The sequence below is a fragment of the Lathamus discolor genome, chromosome 3, assembly GCF_037157495.1.
Source record: "Lathamus discolor isolate bLatDis1 chromosome 3, bLatDis1.hap1, whole genome shotgun sequence".
NCBI lineage: Eukaryota > Metazoa > Chordata > Aves > Psittaciformes > Psittacidae > Lathamus > Lathamus discolor.
The window spans coordinates 97,603,415-97,616,465 of NC_088886.1; the positions used below are offsets into that span (position 1 = coordinate 97,603,415).

Here is a 13,051-nt window from a genome sequence, read left to right on the forward strand (position 1 = left end):
TTTTTTCCTTTTCAGTACAATGTGTTTTTTCATCCCAAAGGAAGTGAACTGTTTCTGAGTCACAGGCTTTTAATAAATATCAAGTTAATTCATTAGTGTATGAGGTGGGAGGGTTTTGATGCCGTAGACAAATGTATGTAGCATTAAAGCACTGAGTGGGTATTATTCATGTGGGTAATGGGGAGGAGAAACTAATGGATTGAAATGTCAGAATGTTTCTAAGTGGTCTGAAAAGGCACCTTAAATACAACACTGGAATTAGCAGATGATTTGTGAGCTCAGTGGCACACACTCCAGAAATATATTTTAAGTTTCTCTAAGTTAGGCTGTTTCACAGGTATGATTTGTAAGAGGGTTGTCTCTTCTTTGGTCTCAAATTATCTAGATGAGGGAGTACAGGCAAGAGCCTGAATTCTGCTTTATTTAGGCTGAAGTTCACTCACTTTGCTAAGAGGATGGAAGCTTGAAAATATTCTATGATTCCATGGTTGATTCTGTGCCTTTTACATAAAGGCCAGAGGTGTCTGGGCTGTTCAGACAATGTGTTGATTAGAAGAGGGTCTTTTGGGGGAGAGGGTAAATGGTTATCTGTTAATTTGGTTATCTGTTAATTACTTACTTACCAGTGTGTTTGTTTATTTCAGGCCCGCTGTATTTAATTGTGGAATATGCTAAATACGGCTCATTGCGCAGTTTTCTCAGGGAAAGTCGAAAAGTAGGACCGAGCTACGTGGGTAGTGATGGCAACAGAAATTCAAGTTACTTGGATAACCCTGATGAGAGAGCCTTAACAATGGGAGATCTGATCTCGTTTGCATGGCAGATATCACGAGGGATGCAGTACCTTGCAGAAATGAAGGTAGGGCAGTGTAATAGTGATCTGAGCTTCTGCTTTTGATAGAGAGACATGTCAGCAGTTGGATCCTCCACAAGAAGCATAAACACCCTTGTTGGTTTCTTCCAAAAGCTCGTCCATCGTGATTTAGCAGCCAGGAATGTATTGGTGGCAGAAGGGCGCAAAATGAAGATTTCTGATTTTGGCCTCTCCCGTGATGTGTATGAAGAAGATTCATATGTCAAGAGGAGCAAGGTACAGTGCATATTAAAAACAGTAGTGGGAATTCTTACCTAATCCAGAGAATGAATTTATACTGCAGAATTTGAGCACAGAAGGAAAAAATAATGGCTATTTTTTATTAATTTAGAATAATTGCTCTATTTTAAAGAAATTAAAATGAGGGTGGAGCAAACTTATGAGCTTAGTCAGTGTGACAGTAATATATGTATGTAAAAGGTGTATTATATTTAAGTCACCATTACCTCCTCCTGCTCTTTTTGTTGACTTTTCAACAAAACCCCAATTCATTTCTAATACGTAGATGTTACAAGTTAAAGAAGGGTCACTATGATGATTAAGGCCTTGGAGCATCTGACATGCAAGGAGAGGCTGATACAGCTGTGTTTATTTAGCCTGGAGAGAAGAGGGCTCAGGGGAAACTTGATGAGAGGGCATAAAGCCAACAAAGCCAGGCTCTTCTCATTGTGGCCCAGTGACAGAACAAGAGGCAATGGGAGCTATTTTTAATATGAGTAATTCCATTTAAAGGGAAGAAAACCAAAACATTTTTACCCAGCGATTAAATGCTGTGGAACAGGCTGCCTGGAGATACTAAAAACCTGGGTGGAAATAATGTCAACAAATGTGGTGTGGCTGACCCTGCTCTGAGGTCCCTGTACACCTCAGTGGTTCTGTGATCCTGTGAAGAGTTGCAAGACAATTATGTAAAGAGCAGGATGAGATCTGTTGTTTTTTTCAAAAGCAGTGTGCCAAACAGGCTGTAATAAATTACTTCTTAAGGCTAGAGAGTTCACACAGGATGATTAAAAATAGCATGTTTATATAAATAAATAAAGAAGAATGACACCTTTTTGAATTGCAGGAGCTTTTAACTTAACCTTTTTACAGGCAGAGGGTAGCCCAATTTTAAATGAGGTTTATCTAGTTCCTCATCACTGTGCTTGAAAACACAAACAAAAACCACCACCATTTTTCCCTTTTCCTATTTATAATTAAAAACCTATACAAAAAATTCCCAAGGAGTTGAAAAATAAAAAATAAAAAAATAAAAAAAAATAAAAAAATGCAGACAATTTCTATAAAAATCCTAATTTCAGTAATTACCACATCTATGCAGGAGACATGAAGCAACACCCTCCTACAGATATTTCCAAAGGTATGAAAGATAATGAATCTTAATCAAAATGGTTCAAAATCACAGGTCGGGGTGGATGAGGAGCTAATGATACCTGCCGGAGGTTATTGAAAGCAATTCCACGTTCCTTGCCACAGTAAATTATTGTCAGGAGCCTAGATATAGTTCTGTCTGCTCAGTGCTCACGGCAGGATTCAGGATATGATAATATTTCATCTGTAGCTCTGTGCAAAGGAAATATGATTGAAGGGTGAGCTGTTGAGTCACATTGTTACCTCCCTGAAAAGAAACACTTGAGCATAATAACTTTGAGATTGTGAAGTTAAGATTTGTCATTTATTTATTCTTGTAAAAAATACTGTTAAATACAGTAAGCCAAATCCTACTTTCTTCCTGTTTGTATCCACCAGTCACAGACATCAGCAGAACTTTTACAAATCAGACCCAGGCCAGGCACTACTTTCTACTGACTCTTCCTCAGATGAGTAGTGTTGGTTCAGGTCCCTTTATGACTTAGTATGAAAGAGTTGCCAACCAATTTTTTTTTTGTGTGTGTGTGTATGTGCAAACGTTAGAATTTTATGGAAAGATTTCCGTAAATACTGCAAATTTTCAGTTTAGCTTTCCCTGTTTTTTTCAGGACAGTTTTTTGTGAATGTTTCATAAGTCGAAGTAAGTTGGAAAGGAAAAAAACACTTCTGGAAGACATGATCATATGTTAAAGGGCTTTGCTGCATTCATTTAGCTGTCTTGTGATGTATATGCTTCACATTGATCTATACCAGTTGCTCTGTATTTTAAGAATGATGCATTACATAAAGGCGGTTTCATTTTATTTGGCAGGGTGTTAATGTACTGAATGGATATTTTCTCTTTACTTCTGAGACACTTGTAACTATAGACATTCAGAGCCTAACAAGCATCTGTCTGCTTGCATAGGGAAATAGGAAAAAAAAAAATAACAAGGCAGGAAAAAAGATAAGCTTCAAATCCTTCTGAAACAGTTGTTGCATATATATATATATATATATATATGTGAATTTCATGAGAAGAAGTAAGTTGTATGAATCCTAGTGATATTGTGAAGGTTACGAAACGTTTTGGAAATTTTGCAAAGCCAGATTTTCATTAATATCTGGGGCAGATTTCTCAGATTTTATCAGTGAATTTTTGCCAACGGAAACTGCTAACTTGTAGATTCAACTGAGTAACAAGTAACCAAATATGTCTATCCAGGTACAGTTCTGGGACCAAAGATACTTTAACATATAGGTGCTTCCATTTTTGCATCATCTCTGATACAAGAAAGATAGCTCTTCTTGTTTAATCATCATTCCCCATCATTTTTGCACTTACATGTTTCCCAAAAGCAATGGGAAGCAGATATTCACGTTTGAAGAACTTAACTCTTTGGATGAAGCTCTTTGTTGAGAAGAGTTGAGTTTATCTGATACAAACTGGTGACTACCTGGGAAAACACTACACCACCTTATTGCACATAATTAGGTTACTGAAGTGTGTGAAATGAAATGAATGAGTGAAGTTAAAAACTCTTAGAGTTGTTCTCCTCACTGTTTTTCTTATGAAATGCCAAATCATTCAGTCCTTTGGAAAATGCTAGAGTACAGATATAGAGTATCTATTACAGTTTTGAAGATAAACACCTTGGTTTTCCACTTGGAAACTTAATTTTCTGACAAGTAATTGCATTGTTGCTTTTTTTCTTCCTAGGGTCGGATACCTGTTAAATGGATGGCCATAGAGTCCCTATTTGATCATATCTATACAACACAAAGTGATGTGTAAGTGTAAATTCTTGCCTTCGTGTTTTATGTACTTGTTTAAGGAGATGAGGGAGGAAACACAACAAGGTACATAGGAGCCAAAGCTGTTACTCTTACAAAGAGACATGAAGAACACAGCCTGGATGGCACCATTAGCTGGCAATGGTATGCAAAATTATTGTAATGTTGAATTAAATCTGAAGAAAATATTATCAGAAGCATTTAGGTGCACTCAACAGAGGTATTTAGGTACAATCAGGTACAATTGAGGTACAAGGGTTTGATCTGTTCATGTGACATGGTTGCCTTTGAATTGACACAAATTATTATTCTTTGCTAAAGATAATGGTTATACCTGAACATCCAGTTCCTGTTCATCACTTGTCTGGAACACTTGCTGGCAGATAAGGAATGGGTTGGGGAAAAAAGGAAGAAGAATTTAATGCCTGCCCTAACTTCTGTTGAAATCAGTGACAGAACTTCAGTTAATTTTAATGACAGCCACTTCAGGCCTTAGAGGAGTAGTCTGGTTCCAGTGCCAAGATGCAAGTTCATTTGCATGATTAGGAAAACAGAGATCTTGAAGATAGGTATGTTCCTATCTCCACCTGGGATGATTAGGTGGCAAAGCAACCACAGCTGAGCTGTTTTCTCATCTGTTAAGCAAGGGGCCAGGCAGAGGATGTGTATGTATACATTTAACTCGGGATCAGATACTTTCATTTCTTTCTTTCTGGGATGAATGATGTTTGTGACTGATTGCCAGGTAGACACTAAAACTAAGTATTATTTATTTAGGAGAAAAACCTCTTGGAAACTGCAAAAGGACCAGTACTTATGCCTGACTTTCTGTTAGGTAGCATTTTGGGTAGCAGTTTGATACCTTCCATGTTTCCCTTTGAAAGAGGATATGACAAAATTAAGGTTTTCATTAAACTCAAAATATAAAACATACCAGTCACAATGACATTTCACTTTGGGGAAAAAAATCACTTTGATAATAACAGTATGTGCAAATAGGAAGCTTTTGGCTTGTGCTTCTAAAATTATTTATATTAAATTTGTACACTTCTCTCTGCAGGTCAGGGTAGTTGTAGTGCAATAGAATATCTTGCTTGCCTTGGAAATTCCGTACAAAATTAATTTCCAAAATTTTTTCATTTATTTTGTTTCACTTGGAGTAAGTAAAGAAAAAAGACTGGGGTAATTGTTGGGACAATGTCACTTTTGCTTAGGTCTGTTTACAGGTTTTCCTGGGTCTCTTTTTATCTGCTCAGGGTATCTGTGTGCTGACCTGCTTCTCCACAATGACTTTTCTCAGAGAATCGTGATAATTCTTTAAAAACTTTCTAGCATATTTTTCTTTTCTTCAAAACAAACTTGTCACTGTGTTTTGGGGCCAGAACAGATTGTGGTGTTCTGTAACTGTCTCTTCTTTGATTGTTGATTAATCTTCTGGGTCCGATACATTCCTCTCTGTTTGTTTTCCTGATCGGCTGCTATTAAGCCCAAGAGCCCATCTCTTGTATGTGTGATACAACACCATGCAGAGATTGCCCAGCTGTCTGGCATTGAGAAAGCTAGCTGAAAGCCCTGGGCAGCATGCTGGTGCTGTGTAGCTTTACTGATGCCCAGATCTGGATTAGTATCTCTGTGTAAAGCCATGCTCATTTACCAGCTTTCTTGGAGATGCATCAGGTTTTCGTAACAGAGCACTGCATTGTGCTTTATAGGTCTGCTTCAGTACAGTGGCATAAAAGGTCTAAATATCTGCCACACTTACATGGTGCCTTTAACTCAGTGGTGAGGTCACCTTCGCTATTTGTGTCATTATGCATGAAGTAATCTGAGAGTGTTATATAGCAGCACCTAATTTCTCCTAATTTAGCCAAGTCTCTACAGGACAGTACTGAGACACAGAGTTGCAAAGTAAATCCCCTGCAGTGCTAGGTTTCGTGAATGCCATTTGAACAGCAGCAAACTGGTAAATGAAGTACTTTCATTTTTGCAGCACTGGTTGTTATATTAAATAATTAAAGTCACTGAAAATATTATTTTATGAATATGCTTTGCTTTTTTGTAGTGCTGCAGTTATATTTTAGGAGAATGTATATGGAAATATACAACAATTCCAGTATGGTCTTTTTTTGTGATACTCTCAGTTTCCATTTTCTAACCTCTTCTTTCTAAAGCCTTGCTATATAGTTAGTGGTTAGCAGTGCCTAATAGCAGTACCACTTCCCAGCATTTACAAAATCCCATTTTTGCTTCAGAGGTTGATGACATCAGTGGAAAGCTAGCCTACTGTCTTCCTTTTCACATAGTTCTCTTTCCTAACTTTTTTTTATCACATTTGTATTCAGCAAAATACGTAGCACAATGGGAAATTTTTCATCTCCCATTCCTCCTCCCATAGTTCTTAGTTCGTATAATGATTTGGAAGCGTTGCAGCATTCTACAGGATTCTATTCTAACATGTTGTTTCACTAAACAACGTTAATGAAGAAATTATTCACAGAATCACAGAATCACAGAATCCCAAGGGTTGGAAGGGACCTAAAAAGATCATCTAGTCCAACCCCCCTGCAAGAGCAGGGTAACCTACAGTACATCACACAGGAACTTGTCCAGGCGGGCCTTGAATATCTCCAGTGTAGGAGACTCCACAACCCCCCTGGGCAACCTGTTCCAGTGCTCTGTCACTCTTACAGTAAAGAAGTTCTTCCTGATGTTAATGTGGAACTTCCTATGCTCCAGTTTACACCCATTGCCCCTTGTCCTATCACTGGATATCACTGAAAAAAGCCTAGCTCCATCATCCTGACACCTACCCTTTACATATTTGTAAACATTGATGAGGTCACCCCTCAGTCTCCTCTTCTCCAAGCTAAAGAGACCCAGCTCCCTCAGCCTCTCCTCATAAGGGAGATGCTCCACTCCCTTAATCATCTTTGTGGCTCTGCGCTGGACTCCTTCAAGCAATTCCCTGTCCTTCTTGAATTGAGGGGCCCAGAACTGGACACAATATTCCAGATGCGGCCTCACCAAGGCTGAGTAGAGGGGGAGGAGAACCTCTCTTGACCTACTGACCACTCCCTTTCTAATGCACCCTAAGATGCCATTTGCCTTCTTGGCCACAAGAGCACATTGCTGGCTCATGGTCATCCTCCTATCCACCAGGACCCCCAGGTCCCTTTCTCGTTCACTACTTTCCAGCAGGTCAGCCCCCAACCTGTACTGGTACATGGGGTTGTTCTTCCCCAGATGCAAGACTCTACACTTGCCCTTGTTAAATTTCATCAAGTTTCTCCCCGCCCAACTCTCCAGCCTGTCCAGCTCTCGCTGAATGGCAGCACAGTCCTCTGGTGTGTCAGCCACTCCTCCCAGTTTTGTGTCATCAGCAAACTTGCTGAGGGTGCACTCAGTTCCCTCATCCAGGTCATTGATGAAAATATTAAACAGCACCGGTCCCAGCACCGACCCCTGAGGAACTCCACTAGTCACAGACCTCCAGCTAGATTCTGCGCCATTGACCACAACTCTCTGCCTTCTTCCTTTCAACCAGTTCTCGATCCACCTCACTACTTGATCGTCAAGCCCACACTTCCTTAGCTTATCTATGAGGATGCTGTGGGAGACAGTATCAAATGCCTTACTGAGATCAAGAAAAACTACATCTACCGCTCTACCATCATCCCTCCACCTAGTCACTTCCTCATAGAAGGCTATAAGGTTGGTCATACATGACTTCCCCCTCATAAAACCATGTTGGCTGTTCTTAATGACCCCCTCATCCTTGATATGCCTAGTGATGGAGTCAAGAATAAGTTGTTCCATCACCTTTCCAGGGATGGAGGTAAGGCTGACCGGTCTATAATTACCCGGGTCCTCCTTCTTGCCCTTCTTATAGATTGGTGTGACCTTTGCCATCCGCCAATCCTCAGGCACCTCGCCCGTTTCCCACGACTTACCAAAGATGATGGAAAGTGGCCTAGCAATGACCTCCGCCAGCTCCCTCAGCACCCGTGGGTGCATTCCATCCGGACCCATCGATTTACAGATGTCCAGATTGCATAGCTGATCCCTAACCCAATCCTCATCTACCAAAGCAAACTCCTCCTTTGTCCTGACTCCTTCTGGGGCTATAGAAATCCGGGGCCCTCGGGGAGAGTCTGCAGGAGTAAAGACAGAGGCAAAGAAGGCATTCAGCACCTCTGCCTTCTTCATATCCTCTGTCTCCAGGGTACCCACTTCGTTCAGCAGTGGGCCTATATTGCCTCTTGTGTTAGTTTTATTTGCTATGTATTTGAAGAAGCCCTTTCTATTGTCTTTAACCCGACTAGCAAGATTGAGTTCCAAGGAGGCCTTAGCTGTCCTAATTGCCTCCCTACATCCTCTAACAACTGTCCTATATTCCTCCCAAGCGGCCAGCCCCTCCTTCCATAATCCATAGATTCTCCTTTTCCACTTGAGTTTGCCCAGCAGCTCCTTGTTTAACCACGCCGGTCTCCTAGATCCCTTACTTGACTTCCTACTCATTGGGACGCTCCGATCCTGAGCTTGGAAGAAGCGGTCCTTGAACGCTAACCAACTATCTTGAGCCCCTTTACCGCCTAGTACACTTTCCCATGAGACTTCCCTTAGCAGTTGACTGAAGAGGCCAAAGTTGGCCCTTCGGAAATCCAGAACTGTGGCTTTGCTAGGTATTCTATTCCTCCCACACAGGATCCTAAACTCCACCATCTCATGGTCACTGCAGCCAAGGCTGCCATTGACCGTCACCACTTCGACCAAACCCTCCTTGTTGGCGAGTACTAAATCTAGCAGCGCTGCTCCCCTAGTTGGTACGTCCACCATTTGCATTAAGAAATTATCATCAATGCACTCGAGGAACCTCCTAGACTGTGAATGACTGGCTGTGTGAGTCTTCCAGCAAATATCGGGGTAATTAAAGTCCCCCACGACGACTAAGGCATGTAGTCGCGAGGCTACTTCCAGTTGCCTGTAGAAAGCCTCATCAACTCCTTCGTCCTGATCAGGAGGTCTGTAATAGACCCCCACAACTGTATCACCCGTGCCAGTCAGCCCCTTGATTCGTACCCACAGACATTCCACTTGCTCCTCATCCGACCCCGGACAGAACTCAATACATTCTAGTTGCTCTCTCACGTAAAGAGCAACTCCACCACCTCGCTTTGCTGACCTATCTTTCCTAAAAAGGACATAGCCATCCATGACCACATTCCAGTCATGTGAACTGTCCCACCATGTCTCTGTAATCGCCACTAGATCATAACCTTTAGCCCGCACACAGACTTCTAACTCCTCCTGTTTATTCCCCATGCTGCGTGCATTGGTGTACAGGCATTTCAGGGAGCCAGTCCTAGTACCCTTTTTCCCCTGCGGGACAGGGTCTAAAAAGCTATCCTTTCCCACAAGTGAAACAAGAGATTGATAGTCCTCCTTAGCCCGCCATCCTTCAATCCCTAGCATGTTCCTCTTGGGCTTGTCCCCAACAGGCCCTGTTAAATCCCCTCCCCCCTTCATAACTAGTTTAAAGCCCTGTCAATAAGCCCTGCTAACTCCTGCCCCAAAACCCTTTTTCTTCTCTGGGACTGGTGTATCCCGCCTGTCACCAGCAAACCAGGTGTCCCATACAGCAGCCCGTGACTGAAAAACCCAAACCCCTGCCTTTGGCACCAGTCACGTAGCCATACATTATTCATCTGATCCATCCTTACATATTCTGTAAAATTTCTCTTAAACAAAGAGGAGTATTTTAAAAATAAAACCTGCCATGTTACAAGGTTTATTTGAATTAATCATGGACAGAATTATAACCTGACGGCAGAGCATAATTGGCTTCAAAAGGGTATGAGAAGGTATATTAATAAAGTATATGCAAATGCTATAAATATTCATTAGCTTTCAAGAATGTGCAGGGTGATTAAAAATTAATTCAATGAATGGCATTAGGGAGAAAACTGGCAGCATACCACGTGGGACAGAGTAAGACTCACTTTGGCTTCTCTGGCCATTTTGGAAGTTTTATTGCCATACTTTTGGGGTTACCATTGTTCTTAAAAATGCAAGAAGCACAAGTGGAATGTAGTCAGGCAAGAGATGTGGTTTGTGGCTAACTTTCTGAGATGGAATTTTCAAAGAGAATTACACACTGCTGTTTAGTTTGGTTGATGTGTAACACTTCCTAAAATCTTCTTAAAAGTGGAGTTTTCACAGAAATTACCCAATGACGAGAACACAAAAGATATAATTTGTCATGAACTGCATATAATTTTGCTTGCAGATACATCCCATTGTGTATTCTGTTTGAGTGAAACAGTGCTATCTAGTTTCTTTAATTTTGAACATCCAAATTTTGGCAGTTCTGTCGGTTGAGCAGATTTGGAGTAATTTGTAGCTTGTGTCTCAAAAAAAGCCTTCCACTAAAGAAAGAAAAATATTTTTGCATCTCTTATCCTGGCCTGCCTTCCAAAACCAGACTAATTTAATCTATCTAAATATTTCCAACCCATAGAGTAAGGTATTCTTTTTGAGCACATCAATAATGTAGATTAACAACAAGTCTTTATATCTTCTGCTCATTTCAGAAATCAGTGTCTTCTGTTCTATGTTAAACTAGATTTTAGGCATTTGGTAATTGCAGAATAAATTATTTCGTCTTCTTCATCAACTCTGGGAAGAAAATTAAGTCCCGAACCATCGAAATGGCCTAACAGAGCAGCTGAAATCAAAGGTGCTGATTATGGTTGAAATGAACATATAGAGAAGCACAACCTCATAGTCAAGACAACAAACCAGTTCGTTGGTAACTGGTGGATCCAGCCTGTGTAAATTTAGACATTTCTCAATAGGACTATAAGAGCCAATTAGGGAGGTTAGACTCCCTTTGCTGTCAGGGGAGGCACCTCCAGAAGCACTGTATGGAAGAGGAACAGCCTTTGGACCGGACAGCCATGGGAGGGACTTTCTTTTGTGCTGTCTAGAGAAGATGGGCCTTCCCAGGATACAGTTAGCTTTTGTCAATGGAGAAAAGAGGGGTATCCTTTATCTCTACTGTCTTGGTTGCTGGCCTTTTTAATTAATAATATTTGGGAACAATGATGGCACTATGTGCATCTGTACAGCCCCTCTGGCTCAGCAGTGTCTTGAATTTGGTTGGGTTCTCAAAACACTAAAGATTTGTTGGGTGAAAGCTACACTAAGCTCCTGAAATCTACCGCTCTAAACAAAAGCGCATTTCTTTTTCAGATGGTCATTTGGAGTTCTGCTATGGGAGATTGTAACTCTGGGAGGCAATCCCTACCCGGGTATTGCTCCTGAAAGACTCTTTAACCTCCTAAAAACAGGCTACAGAATGGAGAGACCAGAAAACTGCAGCGAAGAAATGTAAGTAGCTCTTGATCAGATTAGATTCATAAACATCTCTTGAATAAATACAGTAAAAGAAAAAAGTTTAAATAAATACTATTCTTTATATCTCAGAGGTATAATCAAAATGTGTAGTCCTCAAAGGAATGTAACGAAATTAGTGTACAGTAAAGTGCAGGAGAATTGCCAACAAAATGCTTGGAGCTACACCCGAAATATTTGTAGGATATTGAATAACGCACTTTCCAAACAATTAAGAGTTTGAATATTCAAAACTTTTGAGGGAGGAGGAGGAGGAGAAGAATTTCATAAAATACTGGTAGCTGAAATATTCAAGATGTTTCACTGCTTTTCTACAAATTCGATAGTTGTTCCATCCACAGTCCTTGTCTATTAGTTGTCCTGGCATTGCATAGGAGAAATGATACCTTAACCAAGAAATCTATACCCTGAAAGACACAAATTTTTGGTGATTTGATGAGCCCATGGCAATTTCTTTTCTTTTTTGAGACAGTTCTTTAGCTGATTTACTAAAACGATCAACATGAAATATCTTCTCTCTGTGGTTGCTCCATGGCAGCTGCAGATGAAGCACGATTTTATGTTCAGCTTGCAAATCTGGTCACGGTCACTTTGTTTTTAGAAAGTTACCAGGCTATAATGACTGTGATACCTCTTCGCTGACTTTCCACGTGAAAGATGCTTTGGCCATATCTGGGCTGAGATAATACAGTATAAATAATATAATTTTTTTTAATACTATATATATAGAAAAAAACGTTAGGGGTTTCTGAATTTAGGCAGGTAGAAGTTTACAGATATCCCTGGCAAAAATATCCTCTAGCAAATACTTAATTTTGTTTGTTTGTTTATTTCATTTCAACAGGGAATAAGACTTCATTCCTCAAAGATATGTTACATTATTGATAATTATTAGGTTAGGCAAGCTGACCATGACTGAGGGTTTTTTTTATTCAAGCCACATCATGGTTTTCTGACTGGTTGAGATTTTTTCTGTTTTACTCAGAATTTTTTCTTACACCCTTTGAGAGCCCTCTTTAAGGACCATTTTTCTTAGCGTTCTCTGATTTACCCAGTCAAGTGAGAAAGAGATCATGGATGAGGGCAAAAAATACAATGCTTTTCAATAGCTTGCTGTAGCTCCTGTAGCCAACTATTTCCTCAATTAGAGCAATTTTGTGACTAGATCACTTAGTCCAGAAAACACTTGAGCTAGACAAAGTAATATGAATGGCAGAGGCTTGAGAATTACACATCTAAAACTTGACCAGTGTCTGTCTGATAGTCACTCAACTCCAAGACTTTAATTCTGCTTCCGTCAGTTTCCACACTGTATGCTGTAGAAGGTAGTTGAAGATAGAATAAGAATAAATATTATCAAAATAACAGTAAGAACAGTAATCAAAATAATGTTAATTTGTGCAAATAGTCTTAGGTTAGTCTTTGCTTTGAAGAAAAGCTTACAGAAGCTTTCCAGAATTTAAACAGATGAAGTACAAAATTCTACTTTCTGTTATAACAGCAGAGTTTTTCAGGTTTGAGGGGTGCACATCAGTGATGAGATGCAAATTTCTTTAAAGTCACATGCAAAAGAAATCAATCAGGAATCTGGCACACTGTCTACACATGAGATAGTCCTTT

At 40.2% G+C, this 13,051-nt stretch overlaps 1 protein-coding gene across 2 annotated transcripts in view; it reads left to right on the forward strand.

Annotated features, from left to right (window-relative positions):
* RET (ret proto-oncogene) overlaps positions 1 to 13,051 on the forward strand; it is a 96,030-nt gene that overhangs the window by 77,482 nt on the left and 5,497 nt on the right. For both annotated transcript variants that reach the window (XM_065670745.1, XM_065670744.1), the window contains 4 exons: positions 645 to 859; positions 968 to 1,090; positions 3,945 to 4,015; positions 11,270 to 11,407. In XM_065670745.1, coding sequence (XP_065526817.1) covers positions 645 to 859; positions 968 to 1,090; positions 3,945 to 4,015; positions 11,270 to 11,407 — 547 coding nt within the window. The remainder of the gene's footprint in view (positions 1 to 644; positions 860 to 967; positions 1,091 to 3,944; positions 4,016 to 11,269; positions 11,408 to 13,051) is intronic.